This window comes from Cryptotermes secundus, unplaced genomic scaffold, assembly GCF_002891405.2.
Source record: "Cryptotermes secundus unplaced genomic scaffold, Csec_1.0 scaffold574, whole genome shotgun sequence".
In the NCBI taxonomy this organism is placed as follows: domain Eukaryota; kingdom Metazoa; phylum Arthropoda; class Insecta; order Blattodea; family Kalotermitidae; genus Cryptotermes; species Cryptotermes secundus.
The window spans coordinates 29,505-48,646 of NW_019739958.1; the positions used below are offsets into that span (position 1 = coordinate 29,505).

At 45.9% G+C, this 19,142-nt stretch overlaps 2 protein-coding genes across 2 annotated transcripts in view; one reads left to right on the forward strand and one right to left on the reverse strand.

Moving 5' to 3' along the window:
* Positions 1-19,142, reverse strand: part of LOC111872157 (alkaline phosphatase, tissue-nonspecific isozyme) — an 86,104-nt gene that overhangs the window by 22,253 nt on the left and 44,709 nt on the right. Inside the window, exon 2 of the mRNA XM_023865750.2 lies at positions 17,998-18,218. Coding sequence (XP_023721518.1) covers positions 17,998-18,218 — 221 coding nt within the window. The remainder of the gene's footprint in view (positions 1-17,997; positions 18,219-19,142) is intronic.
* Positions 1,785-16,529, forward strand: LOC111872158 (caspase-1). Its single transcript, XM_023865751.2, has 6 exons — positions 1,785-1,824; positions 5,191-5,298; positions 6,565-6,836; positions 12,068-12,243; positions 13,609-13,726; positions 15,927-16,529. Exons 2-6 carry the CDS (start codon positions 5,195-5,197, stop codon positions 16,169-16,171), a joined length of 915 nt encoding a protein of 304 aa, XP_023721519.1. The 5' UTR covers positions 1,785-1,824; positions 5,191-5,194; the 3' UTR covers positions 16,172-16,529.

Genomic DNA, 19,142 nt, shown 5'->3' on the forward strand with positions numbered 1-19,142 from the left:
AGCTGCCACCAACGTCGTTACATAAAGCACGAAAAGGATTTCCCAGTGTTCCCTGTTGTGCGGGTTTATCTCGCACGGAGACGGGTGCGCTGTGTAACAGTCGGCCGCCCTTATCCTTGAAATCCCGTAAACTATATATCCCGCGCTTCAACATTCTAAAGCCCTGCATTTTGCCCACACAATGTGTTTCGTCTGGTTATTAGTATAATTATATATTAGTATTATTTCCCTAAGCAGCATCAACCGGCTGGCTTTTGTAACGAAATAATAGGTAATAATACAAGTTTGACGATACTGTCAGGTTTTGTGTGAACAAACAAGTGACTCATCTGCCTTTCGGAATGCCATGTGTCTTTAAGTGTGAACTGTGAACTGTAAACAGGATTTTTCACTTTTCACATATTTCGATCCTGATTAGCGAAGATTTACTGTACAAGGTGTGACAATTTAATTCCCGGAATGGCCGCAGAGTGTAGCTGGGGCGTTGATTCAGGCAAACTCATGTACCCAAGCATGTCTGCACATGTTTCAACTTTGCGTTTACATGAGCAGACCAAATGAGCCCTTCGTTCCCAAGCAGCAGAGGAAACAGTACGTGTCCGCGGTATGCTGTTGGCGAAAATCGAGTGACAAGAATATGGAGCAGCGGATAAACATCAAGTTTTGTGAGAAGACTGGTAAAAGTGCTAGTGAAACGTGGCTTATGGTGAATACGCTATGAAGTACTCGTAATCAAGTGTTTCTGAACGACATAGACGGTTCAAGGGAGGGCGAGAAGATGTGCAAGATGACCCAAGAAGTGGGCAGCCAAAGAAGCGGAGGACAGATGCAAATGTGGATAGAGTATGAACCTTGGTGCGCTCAGATCGAAGTTCAGGTGTGAGACTAATAGCAGAAAAACTGAATATGAACAGGGAAACAATGCAACATGTTATTACGGAGAATTTGGGAATGAGAAACTTTTCCGTGAAGATGGTGCCTCGAATCTTGACAGATGACCGGACAAAACGTCGGCTTCACATTTCAGCTGATCTTTTACACAACGCAGAGATGTCTTATATGGTCATTACCGGTGATGAAACATTGTGTTTCTATAACCCGGAAACAAAACGCCAGAGCATGCAGTGGAAAACACAAAATTCACTTTGTCCGAAAAAATCATGCTTTTCTCACTCGCAGTTCAAGACCGTGCTTGTGTGTTTCTTCGATCACAGGGAGATAGTTCACTATAAATACATTGCAGAATGACAAACTGTGAATCAACAGTGTCATTTGGAAGTGCTGACAAGGTTACGGGAATCTGTTCGGAGGAAAAGACCCAAACTCAGACCTGAGAAGTGGATTCTCCACCATGTCAATGCCCCTGCGCATGATGCGTTAAGAGGGCGCGAGTTCCTGGCTAAGAACTGAGGTGACATTCGTCACCTGACTTAGCCCCCTGTGATTATTCGGCTCTTTCTAAAATTAAAAAATGCCCTGAAGGAGCAAAGATTTGCTGACATTCCTGACATCCAACGTGACAAATTTACTGCGAGGTATTCCGGAAAACGATTTTCAAGACTGTTTGCGGCAGTGGTACCATCGTCTCACAAAGTGTATAGCTTCACAAAGAGAGCATTTGGAAGGCGACAGTAGCCGTTAGTGCACAGGTAAGAAAATTTTGCTTTCACTGGACCATTCCGGGAATTAAATTGTCACACCTTCTATCTCACTAGTTACCTGATAACGGATTTATCAGCTGGCTTTATTACAACGGCACAAAAGCAAACCATTCAGTTTTCCTGCTGGGTGTGTGTCGGATAGCCTTGCAAAGTGTTAGCCGCGGTAAGTCTCAGTTACTATTACGGGGAAGTACTAACATACCAGCCGGGTAATAACCCGAAAGTACCGAAGTATTTTGTCCCTTAAATCGAGAATTTGCTATGTTGCAAGTGGGGAACGCGGTAGCATAGTTGGTTGAGGCACTTTGATACAAGCCGGAAGAACGCGGGTTCAATTTCCGATGAGGTCATTGCATTTTTCATTTGAAACTAATTCTTCCAGCCGCACTATAGCCCTGGGGTCGACTCAGCCTCTAAGAGAAATGAGTACCAGGAAGATTCCTGGGGGGTTGTAGATGTTGTTGATGGTTTGTAGAGTGCCGTTCACGAAATCCGAACTGATGATTAGGAAGTATTGTTACTAGCTCATGATCTGCGTATATCCTTTGAAGCAAATATTTTCCAAAACTTCACTAGTGAGAGGTAGCAGACTAATGGGTCTATAAGACGACAGTTCTTGTGGGGGGAGAACAAGTGTCTGCAGTGGCTGGAGAAACAAGTTGAAGGACAAGTGTCTGTAGTGGCTAGAGAAACACATTGAAGGACAAGTGTCTGCAGTGGCTAGAGAAACACATTGAAGGACAAGTGTCAGTAGTGGGTACAGAAACACACTGAAGGACAAGTGTCTGCAGTGGCTAGAGAAACACATTGAAGGACAAGTGTCAGTAGTGGCTAGAGAAACACATTGAAGGACAAGTGTCTGCAGTGGCTAGAGAAACACATTGAAGGACAAGTGTCAGTAGTGGCTAGAGAAACACATTGAAGGACAAGTGTCTGCAGTGGCTAGAGAAACCCATTGAGGATCAAGTTCCCGCAGTGAATATTATTATTATAAGGCCTTATAATAAGGGATGTACACTCCCTCCCCTTACACTCTAATATGTTTAGTTTGTGCTATCTCTTCCAGCTTCACCTCCCCCCCCTTCACATCTACCTTTGGATCATCCCATGTTGTTCCGATGGCTCTCCCGTTCACTCTGCCCTTCAAGAACAGCCCTCAGGGAGCCCCCATATGGGGAACACTATTGCCCCTTCTCCTACTGGTTCACTCAGGGTCCTGGTACCGTCCTTCCATCTCCCTACATGATTACTCCTGTACCCTGAAGATGGAGGCAGAATGCTCCTCCGAAACGTTTGTGAATTTGTAGCACGGCATCACGTCCACAAGACAGCGATGTTCTTGTTTCTTCATTGATCTCAAACCACGTCTTCATTCCTTCATTTTGTGCAGTGATAACCAATGGACCGGTCCTACAAACAGTTTCACAGATGGCACTTTCCATGATAAGCACGTGATGGCTCGCTCACACGCCGATATCACACAGGCAACGCTACCTGTGCCGGATTGCACAACGCGGCTGACCTCTGAGGGCGAGAAAGCGCGCAGGACGGAACGGAACAATGCGACGCGGCAGTGAGGACCCGACAGCGACCTCTCGTGTTTCGTGGTGGGTGTGAGAGGCCAGGGAAAGTCTTGCTGTGTAGTCACAATCCGGAAGAAAGTCGAAAAAAAAATGCGATGTGAATGATAACTGATGATGTGGAAAGATTAAAGATACAGCAGTTCAAAGGCGGGCTCCGTGTGGAGAAGAAACGTTGTGGAAAATTTCTTCTTCGCGATTTTGAATACCTCAGTGACTTTAAGTTCATTTATTTTAACTGAAACCCAAGCGCAGTTAGGAACATATCAACTTTCTCTCAACTCTTCCACAATTAATGAAACCAATTACTAGAATCTGCGACGAAAATCGTCGTGAGTGTCGTAATCCTTAGAACAGCTTCATTTGCATTGTTACATGGGTGCCAATTAACGGTTACGGTGTAAACAAAACTAAACTCCGTGGTTTTAGTCCGCAAGCGAGCTATACCGACCGAGCGACCGCAGCTTGTCGGCGAAGTTAGTGCCAACTTTAGCGGATAGAGAGTGTCGCGTTGTCAACGCCACGAATCCCCACTGCCGTTAATTTCGATTTTCTAGACCGGAAAACAAAAGAGCAGAGGGAAATAATTTTTCATATAACAGAAAAAGGAAAATTAAAAAGAGTACAATCTCGCTGCCCAAAGATGCCTCTCGGTTTGCTGCGCTTGCACCGGGCCCGATGCAAGCGCAACTGATCGCCACGGCCGTTAATTTCGGTATTCTAGACCAGACAAATCAATATAACGGCACTTAAAAAAGTGTGGTTTCTCAGAGCCGACATCTGCACAGTCAAAATATTAGCTCACTTTAAGTCGGCTAAGGAAAGAGAGAAACTCGCAAAGAACTGTTGATACAGGTGTTAAAACAAGCGCTACAGGTCGACCTGATCAAACTGCAACAGCAACATAATGGAATATCGGCTGCGACCTATGCATAGTACTTGACAGAACAGAGTGAGTCAGAAGGGCCCCAGAGCCGTCAAATAGTATTATATGGTCACGAGTTCTGTGGTACTCGGAACCCAGAATCACTTTGCTGGCGAGGACCATGAACAATTTACTGGACTGGACAGGAGAATTTAAATATAAACGCTTCTAATTTGAATAACACGTGTAATCGCTTTCTAATATTTTGGGAATATAACTTTAAACTCAACATTTCTGACTCCTCATTAACGGAATTCACTCGCGGGTTGTATATCTCGAGAGCCCCGCCCCCAAACACTCACAATCGCAGTGTCGTGGTTAAGGTGGTCCAGGATTCGAACCTCGCTTGGACATTTATATATTTTGACAAATGTCTCTCGTGTTTTTCCTCAGCTCTCCCCAAGTAAACGCTGGAATAATGCCTTAGAATAGCCCACGAATGTTTTCTTCTGTATCCTTTCCCATTCGTCATTCGCAATCCTAACATTAGACGCTACGGAACCCACGCAAGCCATTCAAGTGACCCTTGTGAGGATTTGCGGTTCCAGCATCGGTGGTTACGGTTCTAGTATATAATGCAGTGTAGTGCGCTGCTGGTTGCTACATCCTGGCTTCTTGCTTGGTTAACATTTCCACTGTGAATATGAAGACGGCATGTTGACTTTCACCGGACTGCATGGCGTTATATCCCAGCAGACAAGCCTTCAACCCTCGTTAGCCTTACCTTGCTCACTGCCGTGAATGTTAATATTACTGTCGTCTGGAACATGGCGCCATGTAGTTCCGTGGACATGTTCCTCCAAAAGGTCATTGTCTGTCTATCTACCAAAGAACACGACATCACACCCCAGAACACCGTTGTAAGAAACAACCCTGCTATGAACCTTGAGCGGTCCGCCATATTCACTTAGTTACCCAGTTTGACGCTAGAGGTCACAGTAATCACATGTTTGGGATTGCAGTTCTAACCCGTGGTCTGTCTGTGTGACGTGGCTGAAATGTAGCGGTTGTTTTTGCGTTTCAGGAACATGGATTCAAGCAGGAAGGAAGAGTTTGTTGGCCAGGAGATGCTAGCGCACGCATCTGAGCACACAAACGAGGTAGACGCGTGGGGCTTCAGCCCAAAGATCAGGTAAGGCTTCCGCGCTAGGGGCGAGGGGGCTGCAGCAGCCACCCAGCACCAGAGGACTCTGGAAGGCTTGTTGGCATCCGGAGGCAGCGCTGGGAACACGAACCGAGCACTGCGCGAGTCTGCCAATAACAGTGAACGTAAAGCTGTCCTGTGCTTGCTTTGCAATTCACGCTGTGACGACGTGGGGGGTGGAGGTGGAGGTACGAGATGGAGGCGAGTAGTCTTCTTAACGCCCTAACCACTTTACCCCCAATACTCATTGGATACAAAGCCCCAAAGGACGTCCTAACGCCGAGGGGAAGAAATAAGTCTTTCTCTTTCGTCAAGAATCGAAGCATAGTATCTACCTGGCTATCTTGGCCTGTGTAGTGACTAGGCTACTGACTGAATGACCGGAGAATCGGCGTTTGATTTCCGACAGGGACAAGACATTTGTCTCGTCTTCACAATGGGGCTCACTAGTCTGCTGTCCAGTGGGTAATGCGGCTGGGGCGAGAAGCTGGCCAGGTGAAGAACTCATGGAGCAGTATTTCCATTCCTCCGTAGGTCTCAATGTTGTGGTGTTTACGTAATTTAAAGGTCTGAGAATTTTGATGTTTGTCTGTCCTCAATTCGACTATCATTGGCAAGATTATGATGAAGATATCCCCTGCTGCATGAAGCCAGAAGCTCTAGAGACCGAGACACGCTGCTTCTAGCGGGCTCAGATAAGCAGGATCGATTTCTCCCTCACGTTATGTCTGAAAAAACTAAGAACTCACGAAAATGGACATCCGTTATTAGTTCTGTTTTCGGAGTAACTAATGTTCTTGTGAGCCTGGATAGCTCAGTTGACGTAGCAACGGGCCACGGGCTGGACGGCCAGGGTTCTAACCCCAGCAGGGACAAGAGATTTTTCTCTTCACAGCGTCTAAACTGGCTATGCGACTCACCCAGTCTCCTAACCAGTTGATACCGGAGACTCTTCTGGGGTAAAACCCTTCATTACCTTTTCCTGCTTATAACATCTCGGCACGAACCGCATAGAAAACATCTACAATTATCTTTGTAGCAATAGCAACGGCTATTGTGTAGTCGCTTAATTCGCGGTCGTTGCCTAGCAGCGGGTCTACATGCCACAATATTTATGCTGCTTTTTGTTTTGTTTTTGTTTGTAAACGTGCTGCAAATAAGCTTAAGAAATTGCATAGAACGGTTTCGAATGACGTCAATTATTTAGACCAGTTTCAGGCAGCAGAGAATTGAAACTGTTCTCTGTGCTTTCAGGAGAGTCAGCGAGTTGCCGGACGCTACTGACCTCAACAGCCTGCCAGCGAAAGGTTCCGGGTGCGACAGAGACGCCGAGGAATATAACATGTGTCATCCAAGGCGCGGCGTCGCGCTTATCTTCAATCACCAGAAGTTTGATGGGATGCCGTCCCGGTCTGGGACCGCCAGGGACTGCGAGAATCTGTCCTTCCAGCTGAGGAACCTGGGGTTCGAGATCCGAGTCTACAACGACCTCGCCTACACGGAGCTGTCTGCAATGCTCAGAAAGAGTATGTGAGAAGTGCTAGGATCAAGTTTCAGGCAGAACTCTGCTTTGTATCCGGGAGTCCCTGGCTCAGAGCTCGGCCCGGAAACCGGCCATCTTGACTAAAATTCTTAATAATTTTCCTCGCCCGGATATCGCGGTCGGTATAGCGACTGGATACGGACTAGACGACCAAGGGGTCGTTGGTGGAGGCAAGAATTTTCTCTTCTCTATGTCGTCCACGCCGGCTCTGGGGCTCATGCAGCCAGCCTCCTATCCAATGGGTACCGGGGGCTTTTTCCCCGGGAGTAAAGCATCTGGGGCGTGAACCTGACCACTCACCTCCAATTAGTGCCGAGGTCAAGAAAACATAGGTCTATACATCCACCCCCCCCCCCTCCCTACGTCTTCATGACGTAGTGCTTAACTACTGGCAGGCTGGCATAGTGGTAACGCTGTAGACATGTATTCAATAGGCGTTTGATTAGAATTTGGGTCAGAACACTAGTTATTCTGAGGTTTTCATGGGTTTCCTCTGTTCTTCCATGCAAATTCTGTGTTAATATTTTGATTGGGCCATAACCTCCTCCTTGCAAATCCTCTCCAGTTCATCATCCATGTAATGTTGTACCACGTGATGCTGTATAGGTTCGACAGAGAGGAGCGTCATTAAATAACCCTTAAACTGGAAGCGTGTAGACTTCTTTGAGTGACGTCGTTGGCTGTTATGCGTATCTCGGTGGCCTTTGTGAGCGTTCGTTGCTATCCCACTGTTGTGACGTCATTAGTAACTGCTTGAAGAGTCCACAGTTGTTTGCCTCTTGTTCAGTAAAGCACCCACCCAATTAAGAAAATGTTTCAGGTCACGCTGAACTCTATACCACACTTCATCTGTGTATAGTCTCTTGTTCTACGAGTCGATTGTCTTTGTACCTGTAATACAAAATAGAGTAAGCCCTCGCAAATCTGGTTACAGTGAGCACACAAGGAAAACAAAATCATTATGTACAGAGTCGTGTTATCATCAGTGTCAGTAATAGGATTAACTGTATCTACAGTAATCACCAACCTCAATTAATAAAGGCTTCAAGTTAAACTAATAACCTTCAGAGATATAAATAAAGAATAAATCTTTAAGCCTTAATGGCAAATTTTTTTTTATTGCTAGTGGGGTGGGACTAAGTCCCTTGTACTGCGGCCACTTCTGGCCTATTGTACCAGTTCCAGATCATCCGGATTAACTGTAACCAGATTAGCGAGGGCTAACTGTAATTTCTTTGCTACGCGACTGTCCGAGTGCCGGGCCAGAGATGAAGCCCCGAAATGAGGAACCTAAGGTGTGATAATCCGCTGCCTGAACAGGGCTGTCAAATAATGACTAGCATGGCAAGCTCCTTCCCCCCCCCAAAAAAAAGACAGAAGCAACGTTCTTCAGTGCCACTTCGAGCAGGAGGAATCGCACCTGAAGGCAACCGGAATTGAGCCCGGTTCTCTCCTGCAAGAGACAAGTACATCCTGGGTATAACCCGGCGTTACATTTATTTAAATATGAACCTTATTTAAATGTTGTGTTCTTTGAGACGGTCTAAGTTTTACGTCACATGTAAAGCTCTTGTTAGATGAACCGGTTTCTGTACAGTCAATATATTTCGTTTTGACCTCCGCGTAGAACAGAGGTCACTTTCGTCCGTACACAGGCCGAGAGTAGATTAATGAGCTGTGTGCTATATTAACACTGCGGGCTTATGGGACATGCACCGTGTAGTCTGGTAGACAGGTACCAACGTTTTGGGGGACTCCCCCCCCTTCAATCATTAAGTTATAAGATCGATTTGATTGGTTACTTAACAACAGCGATCAAAGTAACAGATAAAATTATCCCTACATATTTCACTGTAATTCTCCAATACTAAATTTCGTTGAATTTCTTCCGTTAGTTTTGGATATGAAGCATGACGGCGTAAGGCAATATACGTCCTCTCCACTATGCGTTCAATTCATAAACCTTGCCTCAGCCGAACGTTTGGTAATGAATCGGTAGTCCGAACAGGCGAACCCTATTCTCACGTTCTCTGTAGGAAGTCTACTCCATTTGCTGACGTCTTGGTTAAGGACTCTCTCAGTGCTCAGTAACTGAATCGTAGGATGGTCAGCAAATACCGAGTTGGAAAAATATGAAAAGAAGCGGTCCTGACGTCGTTTGAGGTAATAGCTTGATACTTGCCTGGAGGGACTGAGGAAAGCACAAATAACCTCATCAGGTTGGGCGATATCTGAACCCGGGACCGTGAGATACGCAGCAGGAAGGCGCAGGCATTGCTGTCCTCAAGACTTGGCAGGCGGCATGACCCACTTCTGCGCCAGGACCATGCCTGAAGACCTCACTTTTCCCCACCTCCCACCCCGGACCAGCATTTTGAAGAAACAAAGCTCTGAGTCATGTACGAAGGGTCCATGACTGGACGAAACCGGTTACGGTAACCCGCGGGGAAAGGATTTAACTCTGCGAAGAACCTGCGAACAGATACGAACCTAGGACTTCCTGAATATGTATGCAAGTTTAAAACGTTATTGCTAGACCGACCTGTTTTATTTTGGGGTCGGGTGACGGGGATTTTGAAGTGGGTGGTACGTGTACGAGTTATTTCTGCGCATTAAATGTTTGAATTCCCACTCCCACAGTTCTCTCTGTAACTGTGTCACACCTGTTACATCTCGCTTTCTCGTTTCTTCGCTTACATAACCTCATCACACGTACAGTAATTCATCTTCAACATGAAGACAAATTTATTGCTGGAGAACAAGAAAATGGGTATGCAATCCCAGGCAATATTACGTAACAGAGGCGGGAAACTCATGTCATGCTTGTAGATTTCAACAGGCGCTTTGCTACCTGAAATTTGCGGTCAAAATTGTTGCCTGAGTTGAGAGTACTACACGTCCGTCTTCTGTTTACACAACTTTCTGTTTAGTTTTGTAGAAAGGCCGGAGCCATTTTGATCCCTGAATTTTCACGCTGTGAAGTTGAATTATTGTGGGAAAGAAGTTGTATGCATACAGAGATACCTTGAACCAGGATGGCTTTACACACTTTCAAACTCATTTGTGTTATCAGGCGTCTTTTACAAATTAAAAGATGTCGGCGTAAAGACATTTCACGTGCGTTCTCATGTACGGTAAATCTTGACTACGTTACCCTAGAAGATAAATTGATTGTTGTTCAACAGAGCATTGTTGGCCGATATTCATACAAGGTAATGCATGTACATGCTGTGCAGTACCTTCCTCAACAGGAAACTCAGAGATCAGGCCTGTCAGTACAGGCCCCAGTTCGACTAATAATGACACGTTTAAAGTCACCATAGTAGTGCAACAGATCATGGCAGAGCTCAATGAAGCTGTGTCAGAAAAAGACAAAATAATGTTCATTACAAAAATGGTACTTAATGCAATGAAACCAAATGGCTGCTCGGATTCATAGGCCGCTCAAGGTTATAACATTGAATGCAAATGACATATGGAGGCTGCGCTGTGGACTCAGTAAACGGCTGCAAGACTTACATATAGACGTGACTCTGCTCTCAGAGACATCTCAAATCCCATGAGAGGTTCTTCATTCCAAATTATTACCTTTATCGGACTGATACTTCCCAGGAAGAACCGCATAGATACGTTCTATATGTGCAGTACGTACAATTGACAAAGGTGAAGCTTATTCATAAGAGACAACACCATCCTCTCGTCAGAGATGATGTTACACAAAGACTATACCGCAAGGGTTCAGTTGCAAAGTAAAAGGATCTCTGGCCGTGATCCTCAAGGGGCTTGCCGCCAAGACGATCTGATTGGCGGTAAGCAGCCAGTCTTAAAGTAACTATGACACGATCACAATTTTTCGTGCTGTGTGTAAAGGAAAAGTAAAAAATATTCCAGGTTTCTTACGAAGCAGGCCGGACGTCACGTGACGTCACGTCTTCCTGCAACTTACCCAAATATTCCGCGTTCACCTTAATTCAGGTGTGCATTATTTCCATAATGTAATGGTGTAGAATTCCTGAGCATCCTGAGTAGGTTCTCTGGCAGAAATTTGTATTAATCACATGAAGGGTCCCCAGGTGGCAGCAGAACAGGTACCTATGCTTCAGTCGACGTTAGGTAAAAAAAAAAAAGGCAAAGCTATCCCTGTAACAGGCCGTGAGGACCCATAAGGTTGTGAGACGCCGAGGCTCCCACGTTTTCTAGACAATAGGCTCACAGTTTGCGGTGATGTCAGCCTTACGCGCCGGCCGCCCTTTAACCCCCAGGAAGATTCCTGGTATTCATTTCTGTTAGAGGCTGAGTAGACGCCAGGGCCATAGTGCGGCTAAAAGGATTAGGTCAATTGAAAAACACCACCTCATCGGGACTCGAACACGCGACCTTCCGGTATGTAGCATAGAGCCTCAACCAACTACCTTATCGCATGCCCCTCAATCGACGTTGCAGTCTCGATTTTTATCGGGAAAAATCCAGTGTGACGGCATACATGTTAAGCTAGATCGTAACTTCTTTTTTTTTACTGCCAGGTGGGGTGGGACTAAGTCCCTTGTACTGCGGCCACTTCTGGCCTATTGTACCTGTCCCAGATGATAGGTGAGGGTGATTGTGGAGCAATTGGTGGAATGAAAATTGGCAGGGGAAACCGAAGTACTCGGAGAAAACCTGCCCCAGCGCCACTTTGTCCACCACAAATCCGCCTTGACCAGACCCGGGATCGAACCCGGGCCGCCGCTGTGGGAAGCCAGCGACTAACCGCTTGAGCTATGGCGCGGCCCTAAGTTTCATGACTTAGACCGCGCGGCCACTGTGAGCCTATACGACTGCATCAGTGGGGGAATTATCCGGTGAAGCTTCCCCCCCCCTTCCCAGTTTGTTGCATTGGAAATCATTAGAATAACAGTCACATGCTTTGCTATACTCTGTATCCCTCTGAAGGAAAAGAGAGGTTATGTACTTTTGATAAAGTTTTCTTTTCTTTTTAAAGAAGCTTTGCCCAAAACGTTTCATCTAGATAGCAGCATATTGCCGTTCAATGACCTGGTGCACATTTTATAGCGGTCTTTCCGTAACTTGTAAAGTTATCGAGCTTGCCTATTGATGAATTTTGTTTTTAACAATTTTGCGTTGGAATTTCAACGGATTTTGCTCTAGTATAGCTTGTAGCCTGGAGTGACTTATAGGGACATTCTGTGTTTCACTAAATTGAAATGTTTACAGCGGCAACTGAGGACCACAGTACGGCGGATTGCCTGCTCGTGGTCGTGATGTCACACGGTGAGGCCGGCTACCTGCATACACGTGACACAAAGTATCGGACGCAGGAACTGTGGTTACGTTTCACGGGAGACAAATGCTCCACGCTGGTCGGCAAGCCCAAACTCTTCTTCATACAGGTGAGCAAGCAGGAGGTACCTTATTTACTTACTTACTGAAAAAGTGACAGTCAACCATGCTTGTGTGTTTCTTCGATCACAAGGGGATAGTTCACTATAAATTCATTGCATAAGGACAAACGGCGAATCAACAGTGTTATTTGGAAGTGCTGACCAGGTTATGGGAATCTGTTCGGAAGAAAGTACGCGAACTCTGGCCAGTGCCTCTGCGCATGATGCGTTAAGAGTTCATGAGTTTCTGGCTAGTCACCTGACTTGGCCCCCTGTGAATTTTTGGCTCTTTCCAAAATAAAAAAAAAATACCCTGAATGGACAAAGATTTTCCGACATTCCTGACATCCAACGTGACAACTTTACTGCGAGGTATTCCGGAAAACGATTTTCAAGGCTGTTTCTGGCAGTGACACCATGGCCTCACGAAGTGCATAACTTCACAAGGAGATCATCTGGAAGGCGACAGCAGCCGCTAGTGCACAGGTAAGCAATTTTGCTTCCACAAGACCATTTCGGGAATTAAATTGTCGCACCTTGTAATTTCGGAAATCACTGTCTGCAGAGATATGGGTGAGTTAGTATTTGACTGGATTCTAGGATAAGACTGCATTAAGAAAGGGTCAGCGAACGTCATGTACTTTTGCTTACCGTTCCCTTGCACGTGTTGTGACTGTCTCAGCAAACTCAGTAGGTGCACTACTTATGGTACTACCAAGGAGGAAGCAGTGATTGTTGGTGCTGTGATATTCACTCGATTTGAAATCCGTTTAGTGGTTTTGTAATGGAATATGGTTACTCTGCTCCGGGAAATGACAGACGTGCACTTCATGTGTGGCCATGCCAGTGGAAGTTCTCGAGAAACAGGTCGCCTCTACGCAGAACACGGAATCCCATCCCACAAATTATTCACCCAAATTTACCAGCGATTGAGCAACGCTGGATCCTTTGCTCCCCGGGCGTCAGTTCGCGGAAGGCCTCCATCAGTTCGAAGTCCCGATGTTGAAGTTGGCGTATCCAGAAGAGCGGAAGAAGATCCCAGAGCCAGTGCGCGAGGAATTGCAGCAGCTGAAGGCATCGGCGTTCCACATGTCCTGAGAATTCTCTACGAGCCTTCGTGAAGCTGACCACATTCATACACCTACTTCTTCATGGCATGGTGCATAACGCACAGGGACAACTATTTTTACTGGTGTTCACTCCTCCTTGTTCATCGGCCACGATTTTTCGTGTACTCCCCTTTTTCTGATTCCCTTGTAGGTGGCAGTACTCGCGCCATTTGGACTCGTCTGTCATCCGCTGCCCTGACGTTACAAGATGGCGCCCTTCTTTCATGCTTATATCAGTATCTTCATGAGAACTCTCTTGCTGCAGGCCTGTCGAGGGACCAAGGTGGACTCCGGCGTGGCGGTTGATCAAGTAGACGGCTACGACCAGCCATACGTCATCCCTACGCAAGCCGACTTTCTCATCGCTTACTCTACAATGGAAGGTACAGAGGGTTGTAAGTCGAAATGAATGTAAGAAGTAAAGTGTGAGGGCGTGATTGGATTCAGCTGAATAGGAACCAGTGGCGGACTCTTGTGAACATGGCAATGAACCATGGAAGGCTAGCTGAGCAACTTTTAGCGTCTGAGGACGGACTCTGCCCCATTGAGTTAGTTCCACAATACTGTAACGTAACCTCTGAACTCGCTGGTAGAGGGCCGGTTTCCTTACTGTCTGGACAAACACAAATTCCTTCTTCCTTGCTCTCTGTCTGTGTATCTAGTTCCATTTAACATTTTTAATCCAGCTTACCGATTATCGTGACATTTGGTATGAACGTTATGCCATTAGAGAACACACGAACAAAATACATTTTTTAATTTCCTGCAAATTAATTATAATTGTATGAGTAAATTTTAGTTACGTAGTTCGACGGTTGTTCCTGCTTTAACTACTAGTGTGATTTTGACAGTAAAAGGAACCATATCCCGGGAGTAAAGTGGATACTTTAGTTTTCACAAGCCGCAAGGTCGCGGGTTCGATTCCCGATGAGGTCACTCGAATTTTTAATTTACTTAAATCTTCCAACCGCACTATAATCCTGGGGTCGATTCAGTTTCTATCATAAATGAGTACCAGGAATCCTCCTGTGGCTAAAGGGCGGAAGGCGCGTAAAGTTGACAACCTCACCGCAGTGTGATAGCCGATTGTCTAGAAAATGTGGGAGCCTCGACGTCTCACAGCCCTATGGGCCCCCATGACCTGTTACAGGGATAGCTTTGCCTTTTTTACCTTTTTAGGCCTGTGACATAAGCATAACAAGAGTTACTGGCCAGCAAGCGTCCACGGCTCGCTGATTGTAGGCAGCCTTTTAGATTCCTTAAGCTATCGCCTATCGTGTTTCAAAAATCGTATGAGGATAAACTTCAGTAACTGAGTCAGCATTTCAAGTTTTTCAGTCTTAGCGTAGCCTCGAGTTTTATTCGGAGGAGGAACGGTCAGCCAGAAATTGGGCTAATCCTGTTACGTATGCTCCTGTGGATCGCGGTGTGGCTGTGGGCCCCTACATTGGGACATATATGGTGCCGCATTTAGAAATATTCGTAATTTTTTATTAATATTTCGTGTGCCTATATTTTATTCTTTTCCGAGTTTAGCCTAATTTCCCTATTTCGAAAGAATAAAAGGAGGTGCATGAGATCACCTTTCTGTGTGTGTGGCTGTGTTTCTGTATCTGTATCCCCCTGTCGTTGCTAGGCAACAGCTCGGCAAACACCTTCCCGCGCCAACGATTACACACCTAACAGTGGAATGATTGTTGGACTCATTGTTTTCTATCAGGTCCGTGTCGTATCAAAGAACAGTAGTCGATTCATTCTTCACAGAATTTCTTATTACTTTTTTAGTTTGCGGAGGGAAGTAAACGCGTGGCTTACCCCTCCTACAATTCCCGTCCATGCCGGTGCCAAGGATCTGAGCATGTCTGGTCGTGTAACGAGTACCATCAGCAACACGTAACGAGTACCATTAGAAACACATGAGTGTCATTAGCAACACGTAACAAGTGTCATTAGCAACACATAACGAGTGTCATTAGCAACACGTAACGAGTGTCATAAGCAAAACGTAACGAGTACCATTAGCAACATGTAACGAGTACCACTAGCAACACGTAACGAGTACCATCGGCAACACGCAACGAGTACCATTAGAAACACATAACGCGTGTCATTAGCAACACGTAACGAGTGCCATAAGCAAAACGTAACGGGTACCACTAGCAACACGTAACGAGTACCATTAGAAACATGTAACGAGTACCACTAGCAACACGTAACGAGTACCATTAGCAACATATAACGAGTACCACTAGCAACACGTAACGAGTACCAGTAGCAACGTGTAATGAGTACCATTAGCAACACGTAACGAGTGCCATAAGCAAAACGTAACGGGTACCACTAGCAACACGTAACGAGTACCATTAGCAACACGTAACGAGTACCATTAGCAACACGTAACGAGTACCACTAGCAACATGTAACGAGTATCATTAGCAACACTTAACGAGTGCCATAAGCAAAACGTAACGAGTACCATTAGCAACATGTAACGAGTACCATTAGCAACAGGTAACGAGTAACATTAGCAACACGTAACGATTACCATTAGCAACGCGTAACGAGTACGTTTCTTTGATTCAGATCACTACTCTTGGCGAAATCCTCGTCATGGCGCGTGGTTCATCCAGGCACTGTGTGACGAGCTTCGCCTCCACGGCCTCACCCGTGACCTCTTGACCTTGCTGACCTTCGTGTGTCGGCGCGTGGCAATTGACTTCCGCTCAAACGTTCCAGGCAACGAAGAAATGGACCTCAAGAAACAAGTGCCCACCATCACTTCCATGCTAACCAGACTCGTATACTTCGGCCAGAAGCAGTCCAAGTGACCGCCTTCACTCTCTGGATGCTGGCAGCTGTCCGCGGAAGCCTGAGCTGCCCAGTTCATGCCCCGGCGTGACCCAGTCTGAGGGGGACCCTGTCTCGCTTCATAACGCCTGAATAGGACTACTGGCAGACTATATTCACTCACATCAGGACGGATTATTGTAACTATGAAACCAATTTATGCATACAGTGCGCCAACCATTAACCATCACAGGCTTCAACGTGAAGTAAACTCTGTATTTTGAAACTGCACTACAACTGGGTCTTTGCTGTGACTTTTAAAATAACAGCTATCATTTCTCTAAACAGGCGTAACCGATTTATTCTTATAACGGAGGCGCACTTTGTTTTGTGAGAGGTAGGAAGTGAATTTTTACTTATATAGTATATATATATATACACACACACACACATACATTGTTTAGCTTCTAACCTCAAAGGATTAAAGTCTCAAAGTAGGAGAAAAATAAGTTGGCCGGAGACACAAAGCGGTCTTCAGTTTCGTATGTTGATATTGTCCCAGGTCCTGAGCAGTGCTCATTATCCTCAGTGCTGAGGGAAGAATTTAATTCACATCAGTCGTAATAAGCACTGTGCAAATTTAGATTTTCTGGTTAGTCGTACAATGTGACTTAAGACTGAAATTAATCTAAATAACATTTACATTATTTGTTCCTATCTCACAGAAAACATACCATATGTCCAGTACAAATACAAACCCCGTTAATGATGTTTACGGAATTAATAGCTTCTTACTTTACAGCCATACACAACACAGAGATACACTGTGTGGGCAACATATTAAGAACTTGACGCGTATACTTACCACTGTGCTTTAAAGGGTTAGAATTGAACTTATAGAACTGTAAAGGCAATTAGACGTGTCAGTCATCGTCTCTGTGAACGCTGAACTTTGTTTGTGTCACGAGAGCCTTCAAATTTCTGCATCAGTCATGTATAGTTCCTTTGTCCCACTCCAATTTTCTGTCCCAGAGACCTTTCCGGGAGGTGGGGCACTATAATGTAAGCCTAAAGGTCGCGGGTTCGATTCTCGATGAGGTCATTGGCTTTTTCAGTTAACCTAATCCTTCCAGCCGCACTATGGCCCTGTGATCGATTCAGCCTCTAACAGAATTGAGTACCAGGAAAATTGAAGGGGGCAAAGGGTGGCCAGCACGTAAGACTGACAACCTCACCGCCATCTGTGAGCCGATTGTCTAGAAAATGTGGGAGCTCCGAGTCTCACAACCCTGTTGGCCTCTGCGGCCTGTTATACGGATAGCTTTACCTTTGTCTTACCTCAAGACCTTTCCGAGAGTGCATCATTCTCAGATAGTGACGAACATCCTTACGTCATCATTAGAAAGCGACTAGATTCTATTACACATAGATAGGAACCAAAATTCCCCGTAGCGCACATGTCGTTGAGGAAAGAAAACCTATGTTCTGTAAGGTTGCCTATACCACGTCACGACGCACAGTCGAATATGTTGTACACAGACTGTTCATATTTTATGCTGTTTCCTGTAAGAAACTGGATTTTTCTAAACTTCTAGTACTCATTTCCCGAAGATGGAGGCTCCTTCTTCCTTCAGCTACAACATTTTCAGTGCCCCTAGCCTGTAATCCTATTTGCCTTAACGTGAGGTAAGTTTTCAGTTCTTGATGAAATCCCAGGGGTAAAACGGCAGGGGCGTGAAGCTGACCACTCACCTCCATCTAGTGCTGAGGTTAAGAACGGCGGAGCTATACCTCCGCTCCCCCCATATGTCTTTATAGCGTAGTGCTTAATTATTTAAGCACGAGGAACACTTTACCGTTACCTTACCCTGGCCAGCGCCACAGCTGGGAACTGGTCCCAGGCGAGCTGTTCCTCCTCCCCCGCCCGCCTCTGACGCTGCCCCTTCAGAATCCTGGCTGCAGTCAGGGTTGTCATCCCCAAGCCATCTCCTACGACCAGGATCACGTTTTGAGCGAATGTCTCCAGATTCGACCCCTGGAGGCGACGGTGAATGGCACTGCGGGCTTCCTCGTACCAGTAATTGCGATCTGGAGGCAGGAGAATCAGTTGTCATGGAAACGTACACAGAAAGATAGTGGAAGTACCAGGAGAACGGAGAAAACTGCGTAACGAGGTAGACGGTAAAGCTGTCCCTGTGCTTAACTAATTAAGCGTTAGCCATGAGGGCGTATGGGGGAGTGGATGTATAGACCACGTATCCTTGACGTCTGAACTAGTTGGAGATCAGTGGTGAACTTCACGCCCCGGCCGCTTTACCCCTATGGAAAGAATCCCCCACTAAGCATTAGACACGAGGCTGGGTGGGCTCCTAGAACCGTATATTGAGAAACTTAATGGTCTGTTCTCTTCACCAAGTGCTATAGGAACAACCGAGATGGGCGGGGCATGTAGCACTCTTGAGAGAGGCGATAGTGTCATACAGAATTTTGGTTGGAAAACCTGAAAGTGAGAGAGGTCTTGGAAGTGTAGAAGGGAAGATAATATTGAAGTGGATATTAACGGACTGGACTGGATTCGTCAGACACAGGATTCAATTCCGTGGCCTGCTCTTGTGGACACGGCACTGAAATATTTTGGGTTCCACAAAGAGCGGGAAATTTCGTCACAAGCTGAGCGACCGTTAGTTTTTCAAGAAAGCCTCTCTTCCATAAAGTAAAGTAAAGTAGTTGTGTGGGTACATGCTCTTAGGAACAGCACTTTTCAGTACATAAGATCTCCTATGAGGAAAAGAGAGGTAAGAGGGAATAACAGAAGAGTATGTATTATTTTTTATTTTCCTTGCTATTCTCAGTGAGTGAGGCTGAGTCCGCTTGGCACTGCGGCCAGCCCCGGATGATAGATGATGATGATTGTGGAGCAATTGATGGAATGAAGATTGGCAGGGGAAACCGAAATACTCGGAGAAAACCTGCCCCAATACCACTTTGTCCGCTACAAATCCCACGTGACCT